Source organism: Brassica rapa, chromosome A04 (assembly GCF_000309985.2).
Source record: "Brassica rapa cultivar Chiifu-401-42 chromosome A04, CAAS_Brap_v3.01, whole genome shotgun sequence".
Taxonomy (NCBI): domain Eukaryota; kingdom Viridiplantae; phylum Streptophyta; class Magnoliopsida; order Brassicales; family Brassicaceae; genus Brassica; species Brassica rapa.
In genome coordinates this window covers 21,260,352-21,278,820 of record NC_024798.2, presented here as the reverse complement: position 1 = coordinate 21,278,820, position 18,469 = coordinate 21,260,352, and the positions used below count along the sequence as shown (strand labels likewise).

General features: G+C 35.3%; 5 protein-coding genes and 1 non-coding gene across 7 annotated transcripts; 3 read left to right on the top strand and 3 right to left on the bottom strand.

Moving 5' to 3' along the window:
* Positions 1-736: 736 nt before the first annotated feature.
* LOC103866129 lies at positions 737-3,168 on the top strand. The gene is made up of 2 exons (XM_009144005.3): positions 737-1,332; positions 1,513-3,168. The coding sequence occupies exons 1-2, from the start codon at positions 1,212-1,214 to the stop codon at positions 3,048-3,050; spliced, it is 1,659 nt and encodes a 552-aa protein (XP_009142253.1). The 5' UTR covers positions 737-1,211; the 3' UTR covers positions 3,051-3,168.
* A 118-nt stretch (positions 3,169-3,286) lies between these two features.
* On the bottom strand, positions 3,287-6,289 carry LOC103866130 (major facilitator superfamily domain-containing protein 12). The gene is made up of 12 exons (XM_009144006.3): positions 6,091-6,289; positions 5,942-6,011; positions 5,513-5,709; positions 5,352-5,427; positions 5,169-5,252; positions 4,991-5,070; positions 4,754-4,880; positions 4,608-4,667; positions 4,429-4,479; positions 4,015-4,173; positions 3,796-3,928; positions 3,287-3,713 (listed from the first exon to the last, which is right to left on the bottom strand). The coding sequence occupies exons 1-12, from the start codon at positions 6,258-6,260 to the stop codon at positions 3,535-3,537; spliced, it is 1,386 nt and encodes a 461-aa protein (XP_009142254.1). The 5' UTR covers positions 6,261-6,289; the 3' UTR covers positions 3,287-3,534.
* Positions 6,290-7,976: 1,687 nt separating this feature from the next.
* Positions 7,977-8,058, bottom strand: TRNAS-GCU. Its single transcript has one exon. It is a non-coding gene; the product is annotated as a tRNA-Ser (tRNA).
* A 2,759-nt stretch (positions 8,059-10,817) lies between these two features.
* On the top strand, positions 10,818-12,188 carry LOC103866131 (VQ motif-containing protein 18). The gene has a single exon (XM_009144007.2). The coding sequence runs from the start codon at positions 10,874-10,876 to the stop codon at positions 11,429-11,431; it is 558 nt and encodes a 185-aa protein (XP_009142255.2). The 5' UTR covers positions 10,818-10,873; the 3' UTR covers positions 11,432-12,188.
* Positions 12,189-12,996: 808 nt separating this feature from the next.
* On the top strand, positions 12,997-17,448 carry LOC103866133 (citrate synthase 4, mitochondrial). Its single transcript, XM_009144009.2, has 20 exons — positions 12,997-13,111; positions 13,355-13,424; positions 13,520-13,582; positions 13,955-13,996; positions 14,143-14,208; positions 14,303-14,368; positions 14,489-14,602; positions 14,701-14,764; positions 14,859-14,941; positions 15,057-15,106; positions 15,186-15,263; positions 15,409-15,537; positions 15,666-15,708; positions 15,815-15,901; positions 16,069-16,170; positions 16,452-16,559; positions 16,646-16,696; positions 16,841-16,914; positions 16,988-17,039; positions 17,142-17,448. The coding sequence occupies exons 2-20, from the start codon at positions 13,374-13,376 to the stop codon at positions 17,244-17,246; spliced, it is 1,428 nt and encodes a 475-aa protein (XP_009142257.1). The 5' UTR covers positions 12,997-13,111; positions 13,355-13,373; the 3' UTR covers positions 17,247-17,448.
* Positions 17,425-18,278, bottom strand: LOC103866132. 2 transcript variants are annotated; one of them, XM_009144008.3, is made up of 2 exons: positions 18,120-18,278; positions 17,425-17,981 (listed from the first exon to the last, which is right to left on the bottom strand). In XM_009144008.3, exons 1-2 carry the CDS (start codon positions 18,177-18,179, stop codon positions 17,643-17,645), a joined length of 399 nt encoding a protein of 132 aa, XP_009142256.1. In that variant the 5' UTR covers positions 18,180-18,278; the 3' UTR covers positions 17,425-17,642. The 2 variants fall into 2 exon arrangements, with proteins under 2 accessions (XP_009142256.1, XP_033146057.1); XM_033290166.1 differs by having other exon boundaries at positions 18,134-18,236.
* Between the last annotated feature and the right edge of the window lie 191 nt (positions 18,279-18,469).

Here is an 18,469-nt window from a genome sequence, read left to right as displayed (position 1 = left end):
CTAGCAACATTTATATTTGTTCGGAACTTCAATTTTATAGATTTCTCTTAACATTTTCCACCAATTTTTTTTAAAAATAGATTTCTGAATATCATTTGATGCATTGGACGAACTGGCGGTAACAAAGGTCATGATGCTTTCAGTTTTATGGAGTTCGCTTTTTCGTGGATTTGGGTTTATGATTTTGTAAGCAAACAAAGTTTTTTTTTGAAAATTTTCCTTTAATATTCTACTAGATGGATCTTCCAACAATGTTAACATAAAATATCGTTACATAAAAAAAAAGATATCGTTACATATATTTTATATGATTCATGTACCTATATTTTTGTATAAAATTCTATATACATGTAATGACATTTCTACTCTGAAAATGTTCGTGGCATCTTTTTCCATGATTGAATTTGTATGGTACACTTAATAGAGTTCTAAAGATGTGTAGGTTATTGAAGACCGTTTCGGAGACCGATTCCTAACTACAAACATCTTACAAATGATTTTGTATTGGAAATTAAGTATATATATTAAAATCATACTCCCTCCGTTTTTTAATATAAGTCGTTTTAGAGAAACTTTTTTGTTCCAAATTATATGTCGTTTTCGGTTTTTTATGTAACATTTATTAGTAATTAATGTTGTCTGACCAATGATAATATATCTTCTATTTTTCTATTGGTTAAATTGTGGTTAGGTAAATAATTAATGATGTTTTTATTTGGAAAATATAAGAAATTAATGATTTTCTTAATCTATGTGCATAGATTCAAAACGACTTATAATAAAAAACAGAGGTAGTATTAGTTTTATATATTTTTAACAAGTACCAGGTTTCTTTTGCTATTGGATAAACTGTAACAAGTCGTTGTCCCTTGTCATCAAAATTTCAAGTATTCCCTTGCACGATATGTAAACTGCAGAAAAAAAAAGAAAAGAGAAGGATATAATAAACATGTATATTTTGAATAAAACCTTGCACGACAATTTCAGTTAGATCGATAAGCATTGACTTCTACGTTTACGTTTGCGTTATTTCTCATTAACAATGAAGAATATGCTTTACACTTATTCTCTTTGGCATTTAACTTCTCTTGCTTATTTTATAGTATATTCTTGACGAGTTTTTAAAAACATCAAGATACTAAAAATATATACAACCCATGACTTCAAGTTTCTACTGTTAGACCATTTCAAATCAATCTCCCCATCTCAAAATGGGAAACTGTCTTTCAATCACGGATCCTTCTCCCGAAGCTGTATCAGAGAAGATTCTCAAAGCACTTCCCGTGGAAACTCCTTTCAAGTTTCCCTCACCACTGCCTACTTTGCCTCAAGGTTTGTACTATATATGGTTCTTGTCCATCTCTTGTGAGAATATAAAACTTCTACAGAGTTTCGAGGAAACATGAATAATATAAAAGACTTGGATCAGTCCAGCCAGTTGGTTTTAAGTTGAAAATTCGTAAAACTTAACATTTATTGGTTTGATGATTTTTATTTGACTTGAATCTTCAGGTAACGGGTTTGCGAAACAAACCATTGACTTGGGAGGTCTTGAGGTTAGCCAAGTTTCGACATTCAACAAGGTCTGGTCCACTTATGAAGGTGGACCAGACAACCTCGGAGCAACCTTCTTTGAACCATCATCGGTCCCTTCCGGTTTCTCCATCCTCGGTTACTACGCTCAACCAAACAACCATCAACTATTTGGATGGGTACTCACAGCTAGGGATCTCTCAAGCGACACCTTGAAATCGCCTCTAGATTACACCCTCGTAGCAAACACCGAGTCACTCAAGACCAAACAAGACGGACCTGGATACATCTGGCAGCCCGTGCCGCCTGATGGATACCAAGCCGTTGGTTTATTAGTCACAACCACCTCTCAAAAGCCTCCTCTAGACAAACTACGTTGTGTTAGGTCAGACTTAACCGAACAGTGTGAAGCTGACACATGGATATGGGGAACAAACGGAGTCAACGTCTCAAACCTAAGACCGAACATTAGAGGGACACAAGCTACAGGAGTCTGTGTCGGAACATTCACATGGCAACCTCAAAACTCATCTCCTCCATCTTTAGCTTGCTTGAAGAACACGAAACTAAACTTCTCCACCATGCCAAACGGGTCCCAAATCGGTGTCTTGTTCAACACGTATTCTCCATTGATCCATCTCCACCCAGACGAAGAATACCTACCTTCTTCTGTCAACTGGTACTTCAGCAACGGTGCCTTGCTTTACAAGCAAGGTCAAGAATCAAACCCTAACCCTATCGAATCCAACGGAGCAAACCTTCCACAAGGCGGATCTAACGACGGTTCATACTGGCTAGACCTGCCTAGAGACAAGAAGGCCAAAGAGAGAGTTAAGAAAGGTGACTTGCGGAACACGAAAGCGTATCTCCACATCAAACCAATGCTCGGAGCAACGTTCACCGACATAGCCATCTGGCTATTCTACCCTTTCAATGGTCCCGCACGTGCTAAAGTCAAGTTCATCAACCTACCGTTAGGGAGGATCGGCGAACACATTGGTGATTGGGAACACGTGACGTTACGTATAAGCAACTTCACCGGAGAGCTATGGAGAGTGTTCTTGTCTCAGCACAGCGGAGGAGTTTGGATCGACGCTTGTGACCTAGAGTTCCAAGGAGGAGGAAGCAACAAGCCTGTGGCGTACGCGTCGCTTCACGGACACGCAATGTATGCTAAACCTGGACTTGTGTTGCAAGGAGACGGTGATGTTGGGATAAGGAACGATACGGCGAAGAGTAAGAAGGTGGTTGATACGGGGTTAGGGTACGAGGTGGTTGCGGCGGAGTATGAAGGCGGAGGAGTGGTGGAGCCGCCGTGGTTGAATTATTACAGGAAGTGGGGACCTAAGATTGATTATAGCGTTGATGATGATGTTAAGAGGGTGGCGAGGCTGTTGCCTGGAGCTTTGAAGAAGGCTTTTGACAACTTTGCGAAGAAGATTCCTGATGAAGTGTATGGTGAAGATGGGCCTACTGGGCCTAAACTCAAGGGAAACTGGGCTGGTGATGAAAAATGATGATTTTATTATTTAGTTTTCATGGAAGTTGTTTGGTTTGATTCTTTGTAATATACTGTATATCACATTCTTTGTATGTTCTATGTAAAAAGGTTATGCTAACACTCTATTTGATTTATCTATTTGTTTTATGTTACACACTGATTTCTCGAGCTCTGTTTCATCAGTTGTATAACATACAAGGATGTGATAAAATTTATACAAACTTCTCGGAAACAAAGAATATAAACTCAAAATAATATTGAATAGTACTATTTGATTATAATGAAGCAGCGATTACTCTTGGATTTGAATCTGAGAAATCGCTGACATAACCCAGACGATCTTCTCCTTAAGTCATACGACTCAATCCAAATCCATAAGCTGACTAACTATGAAGAAAACAACAAGGATTTATAAAAAGACTATAACTGAAACAGAGTTTATTATTTTAATTATCTCGTGCTACGTCACCAGAAATGTTACAGATTTGATTCCTTTCTGTTTATTCTAGTAGCAACGGTTGGCAAAGAGGCTTTAGTATTGTGCCATCAAGTTCCATAAAATACGTGACAACGACTCCAATAAAAGAGCATACAGCTGGGACAAGTCCTAATCCATATCTTGTCACCGAAAAGTCAAAACTATGTGTGCTGGTTACGACATCTTCGGGTGAAGTCCCGTCTGCACAATATATCCAAATCACACGTCCATCAACAATTTTATCCGAGTTGAGATAATATTAGTACCTAAGAAGAAAACTTACTTTTGTGTGACTGAAGAACATATAAAGCAATGCCACATGACATTTTATCTAAGAAACTTAAAGACCCACAAACGAAAGCACATCCACCGAGTTCTGAACCAACCAACACACTCTGCATACTAATTGCAGTCACCTGTAAAGATTAAGATTAGTCAAAAGATATGTTAGAGTTTCCTTACATCACATAAAGACATCAGATATAGTAGAGGAATGTCTTACCAGAATCAATGCATTTGCTATGCCGATTAAGACAGAGATCGCATACATGAAAGAGTTAATGCTTCTTGGCAAAAAGAGGACAGATACACCGCAGAACATCCAAATGATACCACCAGCACAATAATAGGCCTTTAGGCCTTTCCCATTCCAAGGAATCTCCTACATTAATGGGAATATATAGTTACATAACATAAAGGTTTTAACAATGTTTAAGAAATCGCTAAGCGGTAGTTAAACGTTTTATATGCGATTATTGATTATGTAGGTGTCTAAATCGATTTTTTGAACGCCTAAGCCTTTTTTTTAAATCGTTTTAGAAAAATTGTTTTTGTCCACTTTTCCAGCTAAATCCATTTTTAGAACACTTGTTTTTAGAGATGGGGAAGACGAATAAGGTTTGAACTTCTTGTATACCTGAAGCATAACCGACACAACGAAGCTGCAGATATAGATTATTGCAGGAATCTGAAAATGAAAACATTGGTTCAGACAGGATCTCTGTACTTTCCGATTGCCTCTTTTGAGGAAGAATTAATGATAACTATTATTAAAAAAAAAGTTCGATGATCAACAGAGATACTTCTTTCACTTACCAGAGCTTTAGCGGATTGAGCCATTTGCAAGTCATCAATAACAAAGAATGCAAGATATGCCTGTGGATATAAATGTAATCCAGGAATGTGAGTATTAATATAGATAGAAGAGAAGCAAGAAAGTGAGAAACGATACATAAACTAACCTGGGAAACATTCAAGACTAGTCGTGTGAGGAGATAAACCATAGCGACTTGATAATATAGAATTTTACGGAACCAATAGGCCCATGGTATTCTTGCTCGGTTAGTTTCCCTTAGAGTTATACGCAGCCTTTGAACATAAAAAGAAGACCAACTCATTTTCAATAATAATATCATCTAACCATGCATGAAACTTTGGTTAAAGTTGATTTAAGCATTTTAGAGAAATGTTTGCATTACCGTGGTTCTTTTGTCCCCATAAGAAATACGACCACAAAGCAGCAGCCAACGGTAATGCATGAATAAGCAATCCAACGATACTATAGACTTAAAGACAGGCTAATTAGAATCATATCTACAGGCATTAACTCTGGCGTATATAAAAACAATCGCGTATAAGGCTATAAAAAACACAAACCTGTGATTCAGTGTTTTCTTTTGTATCAGCCTTGCTGACACCAAATACAACTAAAGCAATCGCGTATAAGGCTAAATTAGCAACCTGAAAACACACAGTCCAAGGAAAAGTCAAGAACTAAAAAAAATAAATAATAATAATATATATAAGAGCCATAATAAGACTATAGGGGAAAGAGCTGACCATGCTAAACGCATTACGAGAGCTTGTTAGTGCTACTCTGCTTGTTGAGTTCAGTGTAATGTAATTGACCATAGCCCTAAAGAGTAAAGATATGAAAATGAATACTTACTGATGTTAACCTAAAGAGAAGATAAAATGAAGAAAAGAGAAGAGTGTTTTACATGTGGGAAACCTGAGTAGCTGCCCATCCTATATTGAAGATAGCTGCAAACATGCTGTACGATAATGTTTCTAGCGTTAAAGAGTTACTATGGAGGATAGTACAAGGCAAACACCCGCCAAAAACCGATGAAAATGAGATAGCCACTAATAGGGACCCTGCGGCGTGCCAGATTTTGAAATGCCCAAATCTATCAATCTGCATGTTAAGAAGACAGTGATGTGACAATATTTACATTAACTGAAACCAACATAGCCGTAAAATGACATGATTACTAAGGGAACCTAAATGTCCGAAAAGAGTTGCTTGAACACATTATAGCAATTACCAATAAAGAGATGGTTATTGAAACCAAAACAAACTCTCACAACAAAGAAACTAAACCCAAAGTTTGTGTTACTCAAAAGATTCAAGCTTATAAAGAAGTTACCGATTCACCAACGAAGACAGTAGCAAAACCATCAGCAACTTGACCAGAGAGCATGACGATGGCAGCATCCCTACAGAACAAAAAAAAAAGCTACATTTGATGATCTCACTAGTAGGAATGGATTTTATGTGAAGAGTTGACTTACAAACCTTGGGGAGAGACCAATCTGAGTCAAGAACAGGAGAAGGTAAGTGAACCAACAAGAAGCAGTAATGTCATTGAGCATATGCCCAACTCCATAGTAAAACACAGACAACCTTCCAAGTGGTTTTGTGAATGATACCTCTTCACTCTCTCCAACAATAACCAATGACGCCATCAACCAATCGTTTATGTTCTTCTTGCTCCACTATTTAATTGAATATTAACGACGGAAGAAGAAGAATATATATATAAGCAAAAATATACAGCATTTAGTAAAAATAATATTACTACTATTAAATAGAAAATTTAAACGATCGTGGAGAAACAGGGGAGATAAAATTAAATAGTCTGCGAAATCATGCTGTCATCATTTGTTCTTATTACAGGTTTTTCGACATAAATTAGTTATTCACTGTTCCTCGTACTTCCTAGTTTTTTCTTTTTATCGTACTTCCTAGTTTGCCTAATGTTTATGTTATATTCGGTAGCCAAATTATCTACAATTTAGTTGGCAATATAACCAAAAACTTGCATCATACAAAAGAAACTTGTCATCAACGTTTCTCATTATTCATTACTAGCTTCTGAAAAGGTTATTTAACAAAATTCGTGTGATTAAATCGTATTTGATATCAGCTATATGATTCGTAAATGCATGTCTGCTTCCTTCCTGGTACACAGTTAATGTTCATATTGACGAGAATACGATTGTACTGTTATTTAGAATCGTCGTGAACATAAAAATTCACATGAAAACATTATGCATCTTCTTCTCTTTTTGTTTTCAAGCCCTTATTTTCAAAACATTACACTACACATAGCACATCGTCAAGTACAAGGAAAGAATAGAATACTTTTCCTAAGGAGCATTATTATTTTCTGCGATATTATGAAATTCAAACGGTCAAACCTAACATGGGAGCCTGCATGGATGTATTTTTGTACTTCTTCCCAAAAAAAATTCTTATAGTAAGTACTTATGCTATAATATTTTTAGATTCTTTTTAGTTTTTTTAAATTATATAAAATATATATGAAAATGATCAATAAACAAATTCTTAAAATTTAAGCAATATTTATGATTAAAGAACACATAATTAGATATTTTGACAATCTCTTTAGACTAATAATTTTTTTTCTATGTTTATATGTCGTTTTCCAAATATTTTTGATGAACTTTGAACAATTAATCTTTCCTTTTCATGGTTTATTTGTGATTATGATTTTTTGTTTTCTTTATTGTATTTTTGTTGTGATCTGTCATTATCCATAATTTCTTAAATAGAAATCTAAGAGCATCTCCAATTGTACACAAAACTTTACTCTATATTTCACTTTAAAATAGAGTAACTCTATTATAAATTTGAATTTGTTTCAATGGTTCACTCTATAATTGAGTTATTTTTATAATAGAATGAAATATAGAGTAATGTTGCTTTTTCACTCTATAAGTACTCAACTAGTTAGATGATGTCAGATTTTATAAATAAAAGAAAATTATATTCACTAAATTATAAAATTGTGATAAACTCAAATGTTATGTATTAAAAGCATGTTTTGCTATTATATTATTTATATATATCATTTTTATACGAAGCTAATGATAATATTACAACACTACGAAGAAATGGGCAATGAGTTCGAATGTTTTTTTTTTGAACTGAATGAGTTCGAATGTTAGCCATCGTTTACGTAACCTTTGAGCGTAACTCGTACCTGGCAAAAGAGATTGTCCGACCATGGTTGTTACCATCGTCGGTTCTTGCGGTTGGAGACATGCTGGGGTTCAGGGGCCGATCCAATGGCCATTTACTATTTTCGTTTTGGATGGGCTTTTTCTTCTTCAAGATTTTGGTGAAAAATTAAAATTCGATATTTTTGAAAAATATTTCGTCGCCTGAGAGATTCGAACTCTCGCGGGGAAACCCCATGTACTTAGCAGGCACACGCCTTAACCACTCGGCCAAAGCGACGTTTTGTTAGACACTGAAATTATACTTTAATGTTAAAACTAAAATAGCTTCTTTTGCAGATTTACAAAGGCTCTCAAATGATAATCCATAGTCTGAGAATAATTTATAAGAAACTAGAGAAAATTCTGATTTAAAAACTACTTCTCAACCACCACTTCTTCGATGTCCTCTTCACAGTCAATACTAGCGACGGAGGAGACAACTAACTGGAGCTACTGCAGGTTGCGGCTAGTGGATGCCATTATATTCTGTGATTTTGACCATATCACCTTGATGTAATATACATTTCCAAATCTATATGCATTTACACAGTTTTGAAATGTTTTTTCACATATTAATTTCTTAATAATATATTTTTCTCTTTATAATGAGTTTTTCAATTTAAATTGCATGAAAATTAAAACGTTACAGGACTTTCTTCAATTAGCTAAAGTGGCCCAAATACACATATTAGTAGAGAACCAATAAATAATGTGAGAATACAAAATTTCTTAATGAATAGTTAATTTCTTATATAAACAAACTCGTATTTACAAATTACACTGGACATGTTTATTGAGTGAAACCTAAATTAATGAACTCCACTCTCTCTAGTTATTTAAATCGACGAATGATATGGTTTCTAGTTCATGCCCCCATTCACATACATTTTGCATTCAAAAGTTGGCATATAAGTAGAACGAGTCCTCCAGTCCGCGTAAGAGCATTAAAAATAATGACTACAAAGATTTTGCTCCCCCTAGATTTATAATAATTGAAAATACAGCTATTTAGCAAAATATCGATCTCTAAGATTTATATAACCAAACACGCTAATATCAAACACACTTTCATATTTATAGATGATAATAAATAAGCTTTGACTTATAAAATTGATTTATGTTTAAGTTAAATATTAAAAATTAATTATGACCTCTCCTTATAAATTACAACCAAATGTATTGCTTACAAGAATTAACAAAACATGGTCAAAATCACATAATATAATGATATTTCGTTTGTTTTGTTTAAAAAAAAAAGAAGGTATTTCGCATGAGTAAAAGCTGAATTTTTACACTTTGGCCAGAGATATAAAGAAAGGTTGTAAACTCATAGACTTAAGAGATTTTTTGGTTTAGTCTGTATGTGATTTTGTAGAAATAATAGCGCATATTGATAAATATGCAACACTTGCTTTAGCCTTTGTTTGTGAATTGTGGTGACATAAGTCCATCCCTACAAGTCATGTATTTGTAACGACTTGAAAGTAAAATATTTTCGGAAGACATCTCGATATATAATCTGCATTTCAGTCCGGACTCCGAATATCCATATATATGATCTAAATTGGGTTTCTGAAATAAAAATAAAACACAACTTACGTCAAGTCAACGGAGGTTAAATCCACCCTGTCGCTCTTGTTTGCTCCTTTGGCAAAACAAAAGTCAACTACTATTTTAGGTGCTTGAAACTTTTTAAAAGGTTTGTATATTATTTTTCCTTTTGTAAAAATGTCCGCTTTTCAGTGCAAAATTTTAAATAACCAGTTTACTAGAAAAAAAAAACAACGGGAAGACATGTTTCCTTAGGGTTTTTTAAACACTATGACATATATATATATGCGTCGACACCTCAGACATGTGTAGATGAATGAGCTCACGAATATATTTATATATGTATATGTCTAAGGAGTTTATATATATGTAAGTGTCTAAATACATAGAGATGTGAACCAATAAGATATTTATAAACTATTTAAGTGTGGTAGATTAGTTTGATTGGTTAAGGTAAACTATTTTTGGTTAATCAAGTCGGATTTCAACCTAAATAAGATGATATTAAGACTAGTAATCTGAATCTAGCACTGGAACTTTCACTTTTATTACCTTGTAGTATGGTTTAATGGTTTTTGTTATTACATCATCAATTTTACCAAAAAAAATTATTATTACATCATGAAATCGAAGCAAATTAACTAAAAGTAGGATTATAACTATGTCGGTTTTCAAGTGACAGTTTCCTGAGTCAGATTTTGACCCCACAAATTATAGAAATCAGTATTAAAACTGCATAAGATTTGAATATTTGAATATTGTTATAATTTATAACAAAATTAAATTCTAAATACGATGTCATTAACCCACATAATATATGAATCATTTAAAGATGCAGAAACGCCATATAGCATACCAATTAATTAGCAGTGGCAATTAGACAGTAATAACACTTGTAAAGAGAAATATACATATACCGATAAGTCTGATATACATACATAGTATAAAAACTGAAACAGCATCATAATTAATTAGTTTTCATAACTACATGCCGACAATAACACCTTTTCACGCTCCAAAAAATTCAAATTAGTTTTGTTTTTTTTTGAAACAAAAATCAAATTAAATTGGTTCATGCTACCTCTATGCATATGTACTTAAATGATATGTATAGTATTTTATAATAGTATAGTTTAGATTTCTCGTCAGTTGGTTGGTTAATAACAAATTCCTCGTAAAATAAAACTAAAAATGTTCTCATATAATACACTTAGACTTTATTTAAATCAAGTTGGTGTGTGTCATGGAGGGCAGGTCCATAGGTGTTTCGTCCAACACATTATTTACCATTTTGATATTCAAGTTTGTTATTAATAAAATGTTTTTTGACTAACCAACAACCCTATACTTGAAAATTCTACATAAATATATATAACCAACCGCCGCAGTATTATTCCACGACTTGCCAATTATTTTTGTTCAAACAGCACATTTCACAAAAGAAAACACATCTGATCTTTTCTCATTCGTTTATAACTTTTCTCGTCTGTGTTTCTAGTTTTATGGTGAGAGAATCAATGGAGGTTACTCAATATCATCAAGGTAATTTTAATAAAGGTTCGAGTTCTAGGGTTTCCATGAACAAGAATTCACAAGTAATATCCAAGATCAAGCCCAAGATTCGCATCATCCATATATTCGCACCGGAGGTCATCAAGACCGACGTCAAAAACTTCCGTTCACTCGTACAAAGTCTAACCGGAAAACCAGCAGCCGTAGAGGTCAAAACCGGTAAAAGGAGTGCCAGACCGAGAATTCCCACGTCTCAAGAACCGGTTTGCGGAGATCATCAGCCGGTTAACAGGCGTACTAGTTTCACCGGTTTATTAGCAAACGGTGGAAACCATGAGGTAAAAGAAGAATGGGGATCCGGTGATCAGAATACTAGGAACACAAACACTTACTTTGACCTAGAAGGTTTGATCCAAGATGTTGGAGAAGATTACTTCTCTTCGTTTCCTATGAGATCTTCTCCTTCTTCTTCACAAGTTGAAGGGTTCACCTTCAGCAACAACAACACCAGCAACTGCTTCGATACAAAGGGTCACAATATTTCATAAGTAACCAAAGGTTTTATCTTCTAGCTAGGGTTTCTCTGATCCTTCAATCACATTGGTTGATGAGATCTAATCGTTTGGGGAATGAAAGCAAGCGAAAATTGTCATGTTTTTGGGATTTTCATTTTGATGGGTATGATGAGAAACTGAAACTTTTGGTAGACTGACTTTGCCAAGGTTGAGGGTTGTAATGGAGAGTTTAATTTATGTGCAGTCCTTCTCGGAGAAGTGACTGTATCTAATCGTCGTGGGTAAAAAACCCCAAGTTATTTTGATATGTAACTTCATTGATGTGCTACTATTGGATGTGTAATAATTCTTGGTGTGTGTGCTTGATTATCTGTTGTATTGTTGGACAAAAGTTTGTATGGTTAGAACAGAGAATGACTAGCTAGTGTTTCGTTGTTATAGATAATCGAATGTGTTACATATCAATGGTTAACTTACTCAAACATACTTTAAAATGTGAGGAATTTAACTTACATTTACACATACATACATTTCAGCACAATATTTCGTCTTCTTGGCTAAAAATAGTTTTTACTAATTCAATTTTTTTATAGAAATTTGAAATTCAACACCAACTGTTACAGTTTGTTTCATCCTCTTTGTTATACCAAAACAATAGGTCAATATTCGGTACATGGAATTTTGGCAACATATTTAACCGGTTATAGTTCAAAAAAACATTTAACCGTTAAACCAAAAAAAACTTGTAATATAAAAATATAGAAAACACGTATATATTCATCATCTTAACCATATGGAAATTTGTCCCAAAAAAAAGATAAATTCCTTAGAATAACCTTTTTAAAGTTTTTGTCACAAAAATAATCAATGAAAAAATGACCAAAATAAATTTTATTAAAAGATAAAAATATATTTTTACCCTAGAATTAACTAATCTATACTTAGGGTTTAGAGTAAAAGGTGGTGTTTTGGAGATAGAGTTTCAAATTTAAAAAACAAAAAATAAATATTAAAAGCTATTTGGTCATTTTATTTCTTGAGTGCTATTTTTGTGACAAAAATTTTAAAAAAGATTATTTGAGATAATTGTCAAAAAAAAAAAATGGAAATTATAAATAGCTGGGACGTTTTAAACTTTTAATAGACGGTAAACGTTCAAACAATTGGGTTGTCTTCTTTAGATCCTTACATATTTGTTACTGACGTTAGATGAGAACTAGAAGATCGTGACCACAACACAATGTTAGTATCCCAAGGGTGAAGGGCCAGATAAAGATGACTTTACACAGGTTCAAGAATCCATTTGTTCAAAATGAGTCTGATGATCATGTTTGGTTGAACAAGCTTGGATAAAAGAAAGAGACAACTTCAAACCTGGCTTTTGTAGGTACAGAAACGTTCGTTCCTACTTAGCTGCTTCAAATAAATATGATATAACCAAAATAATTTCCCAAAAGGTAAAAGGCAAAAACGCCACCCAAAAGTCACAAGCTGACCTGTCTACCCGTTTGATTCCGGTTAAATGCAAGATCCCTTGCCCCGGTTTAGTTTGGTTTGCCTTCTCAACGTTTCCTAAGGTCAAAATAGGAATTTTAAATATAATCCAAATGGCATTTTCTCGCCGTTTATATGAAAAGATCATTTTGCGCATCACAAGTGTCCTCAACAATCGCCTTCTTCTCGATTCGCCGTCACGCTCCTCCCGAATCTCTGGTATGTTCTTCGCTCATTCCTAGCGATTCTTACTCTTCCGTGATTCTAGGAGAACAACTAGTCCTTGATTTTTTCATCTGGAATCTCAGAATTGGCTTCGATGATCGAATCTCTGAATTTTAGATTAAGGCGATAAACTTATTCGGTTGTTTATAGATTCCTGATTCGGTTAGTGTTGTTGATTGCTTGAGCTCACACGGATCGAGGTTGTTTTCGAAATTAAATATTTGGATACTGTTACAGGTTTTGAGTATTGGAGAGAATGGTGTTTTTCCGCAGCGTAACGGCCTTAGCTAGGCTGAGGTCTCGCGTTGTGAGTTTCTTTACATCACACTGAGATTTTGAGGTTTGTTTTTCGTTTGGTTTGATCATGCTAACCAACTGGTGATTGGATCTATATGTGATTAGGGGCAACAATCTTCGCTCAGCAATTCCGTTAGATGGATTCAGATGCAGAGCTCTACCGATATGGTAGTTATTTTGATTGCAATGTGATCTTCTAGTGTATACATTTTTTTTTGTCTCAAACTTACATAAAAAAAAACCAGGACTTGTAGTCTGGTGGTAATTAACTTGAACCCAATACGGTGAAGCCACCAGGTTCGAGTCCCGGCCACCACTGGGAAATTAACATTTTGGCATCGCGACCGACACGTGGTAACACTGATTAGTCTGGACCGCTTCTGTGGAGCCAGAATACGCCTGTATAATTAAAAAAAAACAACTAAGATCGAAAATGCTTAGTAATAATGATTATGTGTTCTTGTTTTTACTGAGATTATTTTTTCGGCATGCTGCTTGTGGAGTCTTTGCTCATTTTTGTTTTAAATGATGTCAATGCAGGACCTCAAGTCCCAGCTGCAAGAGTTGATTCCGGAACAACAGGTTTAGCTTTTTACCCCGTTTACATGAAATGGATTTTTGTTATGCTGACACATTTTTTACACTTAATTTTGTATAATATGGATTTATGCTACCTCTTTTGATTTTCTAGCTTCCTCTTTCCTCATAGAAATTTTTTCCAATTTCAGGACCGTTTGAAGAAACTGAAGTCAGAACATGGGAAGGTCCAACTGGGAAACATCACTGTTGATATGGTAAAATAACATGATGAATTACGTGGTTGTTTGTTTTTTTTTTCCATAGAAGTTACCCCTTGAATGAGTCATTTCAATTTCCTTCTAAATGAAGGTAATTGGTGGGATGAGAGGGATGACTGGATTGCTCTGGGAAACCTCATTGCTTGACCCGGAAGAGGTACTGATAACGTTTTGTATATCTTTACAATTGTTTGGTTAGATCCTAGTATAGAATACATCAAGTTCTCTTCCTTCCCTTTCAAAGGCTCTTGTTACAATTATTTTATCATTATTTTAGGGAATACGCTTTAGGGGCTTGTCAATTCCTGAGTGCCAGAAAGTATTGCCTGCTGCTCAGTCTGGAGGAGAGCCGTTACCCGAGGGTCTTTTGTGGCTTCTTTTAACTGGAAAGGTGCGCCTTTTTGTACATTTTTATAAGTTGGTTAGGGACATGTACACACGATTAGTTTGCCTCAATATAATATCCTTCTTTACCCATTTTTCGCATAGGTACCTAGTAAAGAGCAAGTTAAAGCACTATCACAAGACTTGGCAAACCGTGCTGCTGTGCCAGGTTTGCAAAAAAAAAGACAAGTCTGTTTATTTTTTGTGTGGTTTTCGTGTTACACTTCTACTCATTTCCTGATCTCTGTTCAATTTTTATGCAGATTATGTGTACAATGCCATCGATGCCCTGCCTTCTACGGCTCATCCAATGACTCAATTTGCTAGCGGTGTTATGGCTCTCCAGGTGTGGATCTCCAAACTCCAATTGTTGTTTGCTTGTTCTTGTTGTAATGTGTTAGAGCTTACTGTTTTTTCTTTTTTTTTTTTGCTAATGATAACTTTCCTTACCTGATATCCAGGTGCAAAGTGAGTTCCAAAAGGCATATGAGAATGGAATTCACAAGTCAAAGTACGTTTTAGAGTTTCTGGTGTAGTTCTTGACATCATTTAAATTCAACATGCATCATCACAAAGATCTTTCCGTCCAGGTTCTGGGAGCCAACATACGAGGATTGCCTCAACCTGATTGCTCGTGTTCCTGTAGTAGCTGCATATGTTTATCGGAGGTTAGCGAAGACTTGTCCTTTTTGTTCTCTCTTTTCATGTATCTTTCAGCGTCTGGATTTTGGGACTGATTGTGTACCCTTTATAGAAAAGAATTGTCATCAGCTGTTTTTGCTTCGTATTTACCTCTGTTCTAAATCATTGCAGGATGTATAAGAATGGCGATTCCGTTCCCTCAGATAAATCTTTGGATTATGGTGCAAATTTTTCCCACATGTTGGGATTTGATGATGATAAAATGAAAGAGCTCATGAGGCTTTACATCACTATCCACAGGTCTGTTCTAATTTCTTCGTCCAATTATGTCTTTTAACTTGATTTTCTTATCATTTTTGATGTTATTTTTCAAAGACTTACAATTATTAGCATGATAATTTCTATTTTCTTCTTGTTTCTGGTTTTAGTGATCATGAAGGTGGAAACGTTAGTGCTCACACTGGTCACCTGGTGCGTATGCTCATAGTTTATCAATGTCGAATGTTCCACATGCAGTTCTAGAATTGAGATCTTTTGCTTAGGATTGACATTTCTGATGGTTCGTTTCTGTATTTAGGTCGGTAGTGCACTTTCAGATCCGTATCTCTCATTTGCAGCTGCATTAAACGGTTTGGCTGGACCACTCCATGGTTTGGCTAATCAGGTATCTCTTTGTCTATATCCTCAACAAATATTGTACTGTTCAATCTATGGTAGAGATTCATGAGTTGCCTCTTGTATATTATATAGGAAGTTTGTGATAGTTTTATGGTACGATTATAAGGTAGAAGAACAGAATCTTGATGTTTTTCTTTTGTCTTGTTGCAACAGGAAGTTTTGCTTTGGATCAAATCAGTTGTTGAGGAATGTGGAGAAAACATATCGAAAGACCAGTTGAAAGAATATGTCTGGAAAACATTAAACAGTGGCAAGGTAAAAACATAACATTCATCTACTTTGTCACTGCCAGGCTAATACTGAATTGCTGATTAAATCTACTCCAAAAGGACATGAGAAATTGAGTGAATGTCTTGTCTTAGTAGTTGTATGTCATTCTTATAGCTGATGCCAATTATAGTGTCAGAAAAGTGTGGGATCCAGTTTTAACTAATTTGAGTTTTTCTTATCTGAGTTAAATAATGTATATGTTTATGTTACAAGGATTTCTTACTGTTTACCAAATAATTAGTTGACAAAGCTTGATTGGTTTACAGGTTGTTCCCGGATATGGACATGGTGTTCTTCGCAAAACCGATCCAAGATATGTATGCCAAAGAGAATTTGCCTTGAAGCATTTACCTGATGACCCTCTTTTCCAGCTGGTACTTTTATTTTCTTCTTTTTTTCTTTTGCGCTCTTACATAATTATATAACTCTGCAGTGGCTAACAAGACCTTCGTTTCTATAGGTCTCAAAGCTATATGAAGTTGTGCCTCCTGTTCTCACCGAACTCGGAAAGGTAATATGTCTAATATTTTCTCGTTACCAAGGGGATCATCAATTCATGTAATGGATATTTCACATAAAGTATGAAACATAAATCACCAATAATTCAATGGATACGTCTCATACTGAATCATGTGATGGCTTTTGCTTGTTACAGGTGAAGAACCCATGGCCAAATGTTGATGCTCACAGTGGAGTGTTACTCAACCACTATGGTCTAACCGAAGCAAGGTAAGAATTAGACTTCCCGCGTAACTTATCGTTGAGCCTGTTACGTTGAATAAAACATTGTGCGTTTTTATAGGTACTACACCGTGCTCTTCGGTGTCTCAAGGAGTCTTGGAATATGCTCTCAGGTAATATACATATATATACAGATTACACATTTGTTACTCCAAACCAATGTAAAATAGAACTCTGATAATTAGCTAATTATGTTATTTGTGGTTTGGCTACAGCTAATATGGGACAGAGCTCTTGGTCTGGCACTAGAGAGGCCAAAGAGTGTTACAATGGACTGGCTTGACGCCTTCTGTAAGAAAGCAAAAGCTTCATCTGCTTGAAACCACCACTCACTCTCTTGGTGCTCCATTGTCTTCCACACTGAATAGCCTTTCTATTGACAGAAGAAAGATACATTGTTTGTTCATGTAGAAATTGTTCATCCCGAGATTTTATTTTCTTACCCCTGAGAAAAACACTTGCAGTGTGCAAATTTGCATTCCGGAAAACTCACGATAATAAATAAACATTTGTTGTATTCAATCTGCATAATCCACAATCATCAAATGTCAATAATGCATTACAACTTTTTTTATTCGATGTATGTATTCAATCTGAATAAACCTCTATCATCAAATATCTGAGAGATGACACATTGAACTGAAAAAAGTAAAGGCCAAAAAAGACAGAACAACACTGAGTTTTAACAATAACAAACATGCTCCCTGCAAGAAAGATTACGAGCTGCTCTTCTTGTCCTTATCGGTAGTAATATCCTCAACATCATCGATGGAAGCAGTGAAGTTGAGTCTCTCTTCGGAGTTGGCAGTGATCACAGGCAACCAAACATCAGCAGTGCCGCTAAGAAGAGACTGAACTTGCGGATCAGAAGCAAGAGCCGACGAGATCATCTCGTCAACATCGTCAATCTTGGCTGATAACTTATCCAACTCATTAGCAATCTCCACCTCAGTGAGAGGCTGAGACGACTTTGATGGCACTTTGGTGACTTCTAAGCCCAGAGCTTCGATCTTCGAACGTAACTCTACTTCCTCTGTGTTCGTCAACGATTCAACCTGTTAATAACGAAGAAAACCAAATCTAAACCAACACAATCGAAAATCAAAAGATATTCAATCTAAGACGATTTCGATTTTGAGATCGTGGTCCCTCCCTAGAGTTTGATCAGATTATAATGAATTTGGGATCGGAACCTGTTGGAGAAGACCTGAAAGAAGCTGGAAGAGCTGCTCGTCTGGTTTTCCATCTGCCATTGATAGATAGATCAAAGCGCTCTCTCTCTCTCTCTCTTCTCTCTCTCCCCTTTTTTTATTTTTATAGTCGAATTACCGAGAGACTCTGATTCATTCGGAAGCTTTAAGCAAACGTTAAAACAGACGGACGGATCACGGAACGGGGCAGGCGTGAACCCGCGCGATTACGTTAGATCGCTGACGTGGGTTTTGACTCGGTGGTTTTTTTCTTCTCGTATTTATGATGTCATTTAATAAACTGTATAAAAGACAAATTAGAGGATTTTTTATTTGTTTGAAAATGAGACAAA

What these genes read in the sequence shown, in the direction of transcription:
- LOC103866133 (XM_009144009.2), top strand. Translation starts at nt 13,374, where the DNA reads ATGGTGTTTTTCCGCAGCGTAACGGCCTTAGCTAGGCTGAGGTCTCGC. An exon ending in TCCATGGTTTGGCTAATCAG is followed by an intron (nt 15,902 to 16,068) that starts GTATCTCTTTGT and finishes TTGTTGCAACAG; the next exon opens with GAAGTTTTGCTTTGGATCAA. An exon ending in TATGGTCTAACCGAAGCAAG is followed by an intron (nt 16,915 to 16,987) that starts GTAAGAATTAGA and finishes GCGTTTTTATAG; the next exon opens with GTACTACACCGTGCTCTTCG.
- LOC103866132 (XM_009144008.3), bottom strand. Translation starts at nt 18,179, where the DNA reads ATGGCAGATGGAAAACCAGACGAGCAGCTCTTCCAGCTTCTTTCAGGT. An exon ending in TTTCAGGTCTTCTCCAACAG is followed by an intron (nt 17,982 to 18,119) that starts GTTCCGATCCCA and finishes CGTTATTAACAG; the next exon opens with GTTGAATCGTTGACGAACAC.
- LOC103866131 (XM_009144007.2), top strand. Translation starts at nt 10,874, where the DNA reads ATGGTGAGAGAATCAATGGAGGTTACTCAATATCATCAAGGTAATTTT.
- LOC103866129 (XM_009144005.3), top strand. Translation starts at nt 1,212, where the DNA reads ATGGGAAACTGTCTTTCAATCACGGATCCTTCTCCCGAAGCTGTATCA. An exon ending in ACTGCCTACTTTGCCTCAAG is followed by an intron (nt 1,333 to 1,512) that starts GTTTGTACTATA and finishes TTGAATCTTCAG; the next exon opens with GTAACGGGTTTGCGAAACAA.
- LOC103866130 (XM_009144006.3), bottom strand. Translation starts at nt 6,260, where the DNA reads ATGGCGTCATTGGTTATTGTTGGAGAGAGTGAAGAGGTATCATTCACA. An exon ending in CAGATTGGTCTCTCCCCAAG is followed by an intron (nt 6,012 to 6,090) that starts GTTTGTAAGTCA and finishes TTTGTTCTGTAG; the next exon opens with GGATGCTGCCATCGTCATGC. An exon ending in AAGAAAACACTGAATCACAG is followed by an intron (nt 5,071 to 5,168) that starts GTTTGTGTTTTT and finishes TTAAGTCTATAG; the next exon opens with TATCGTTGGATTGCTTATTC.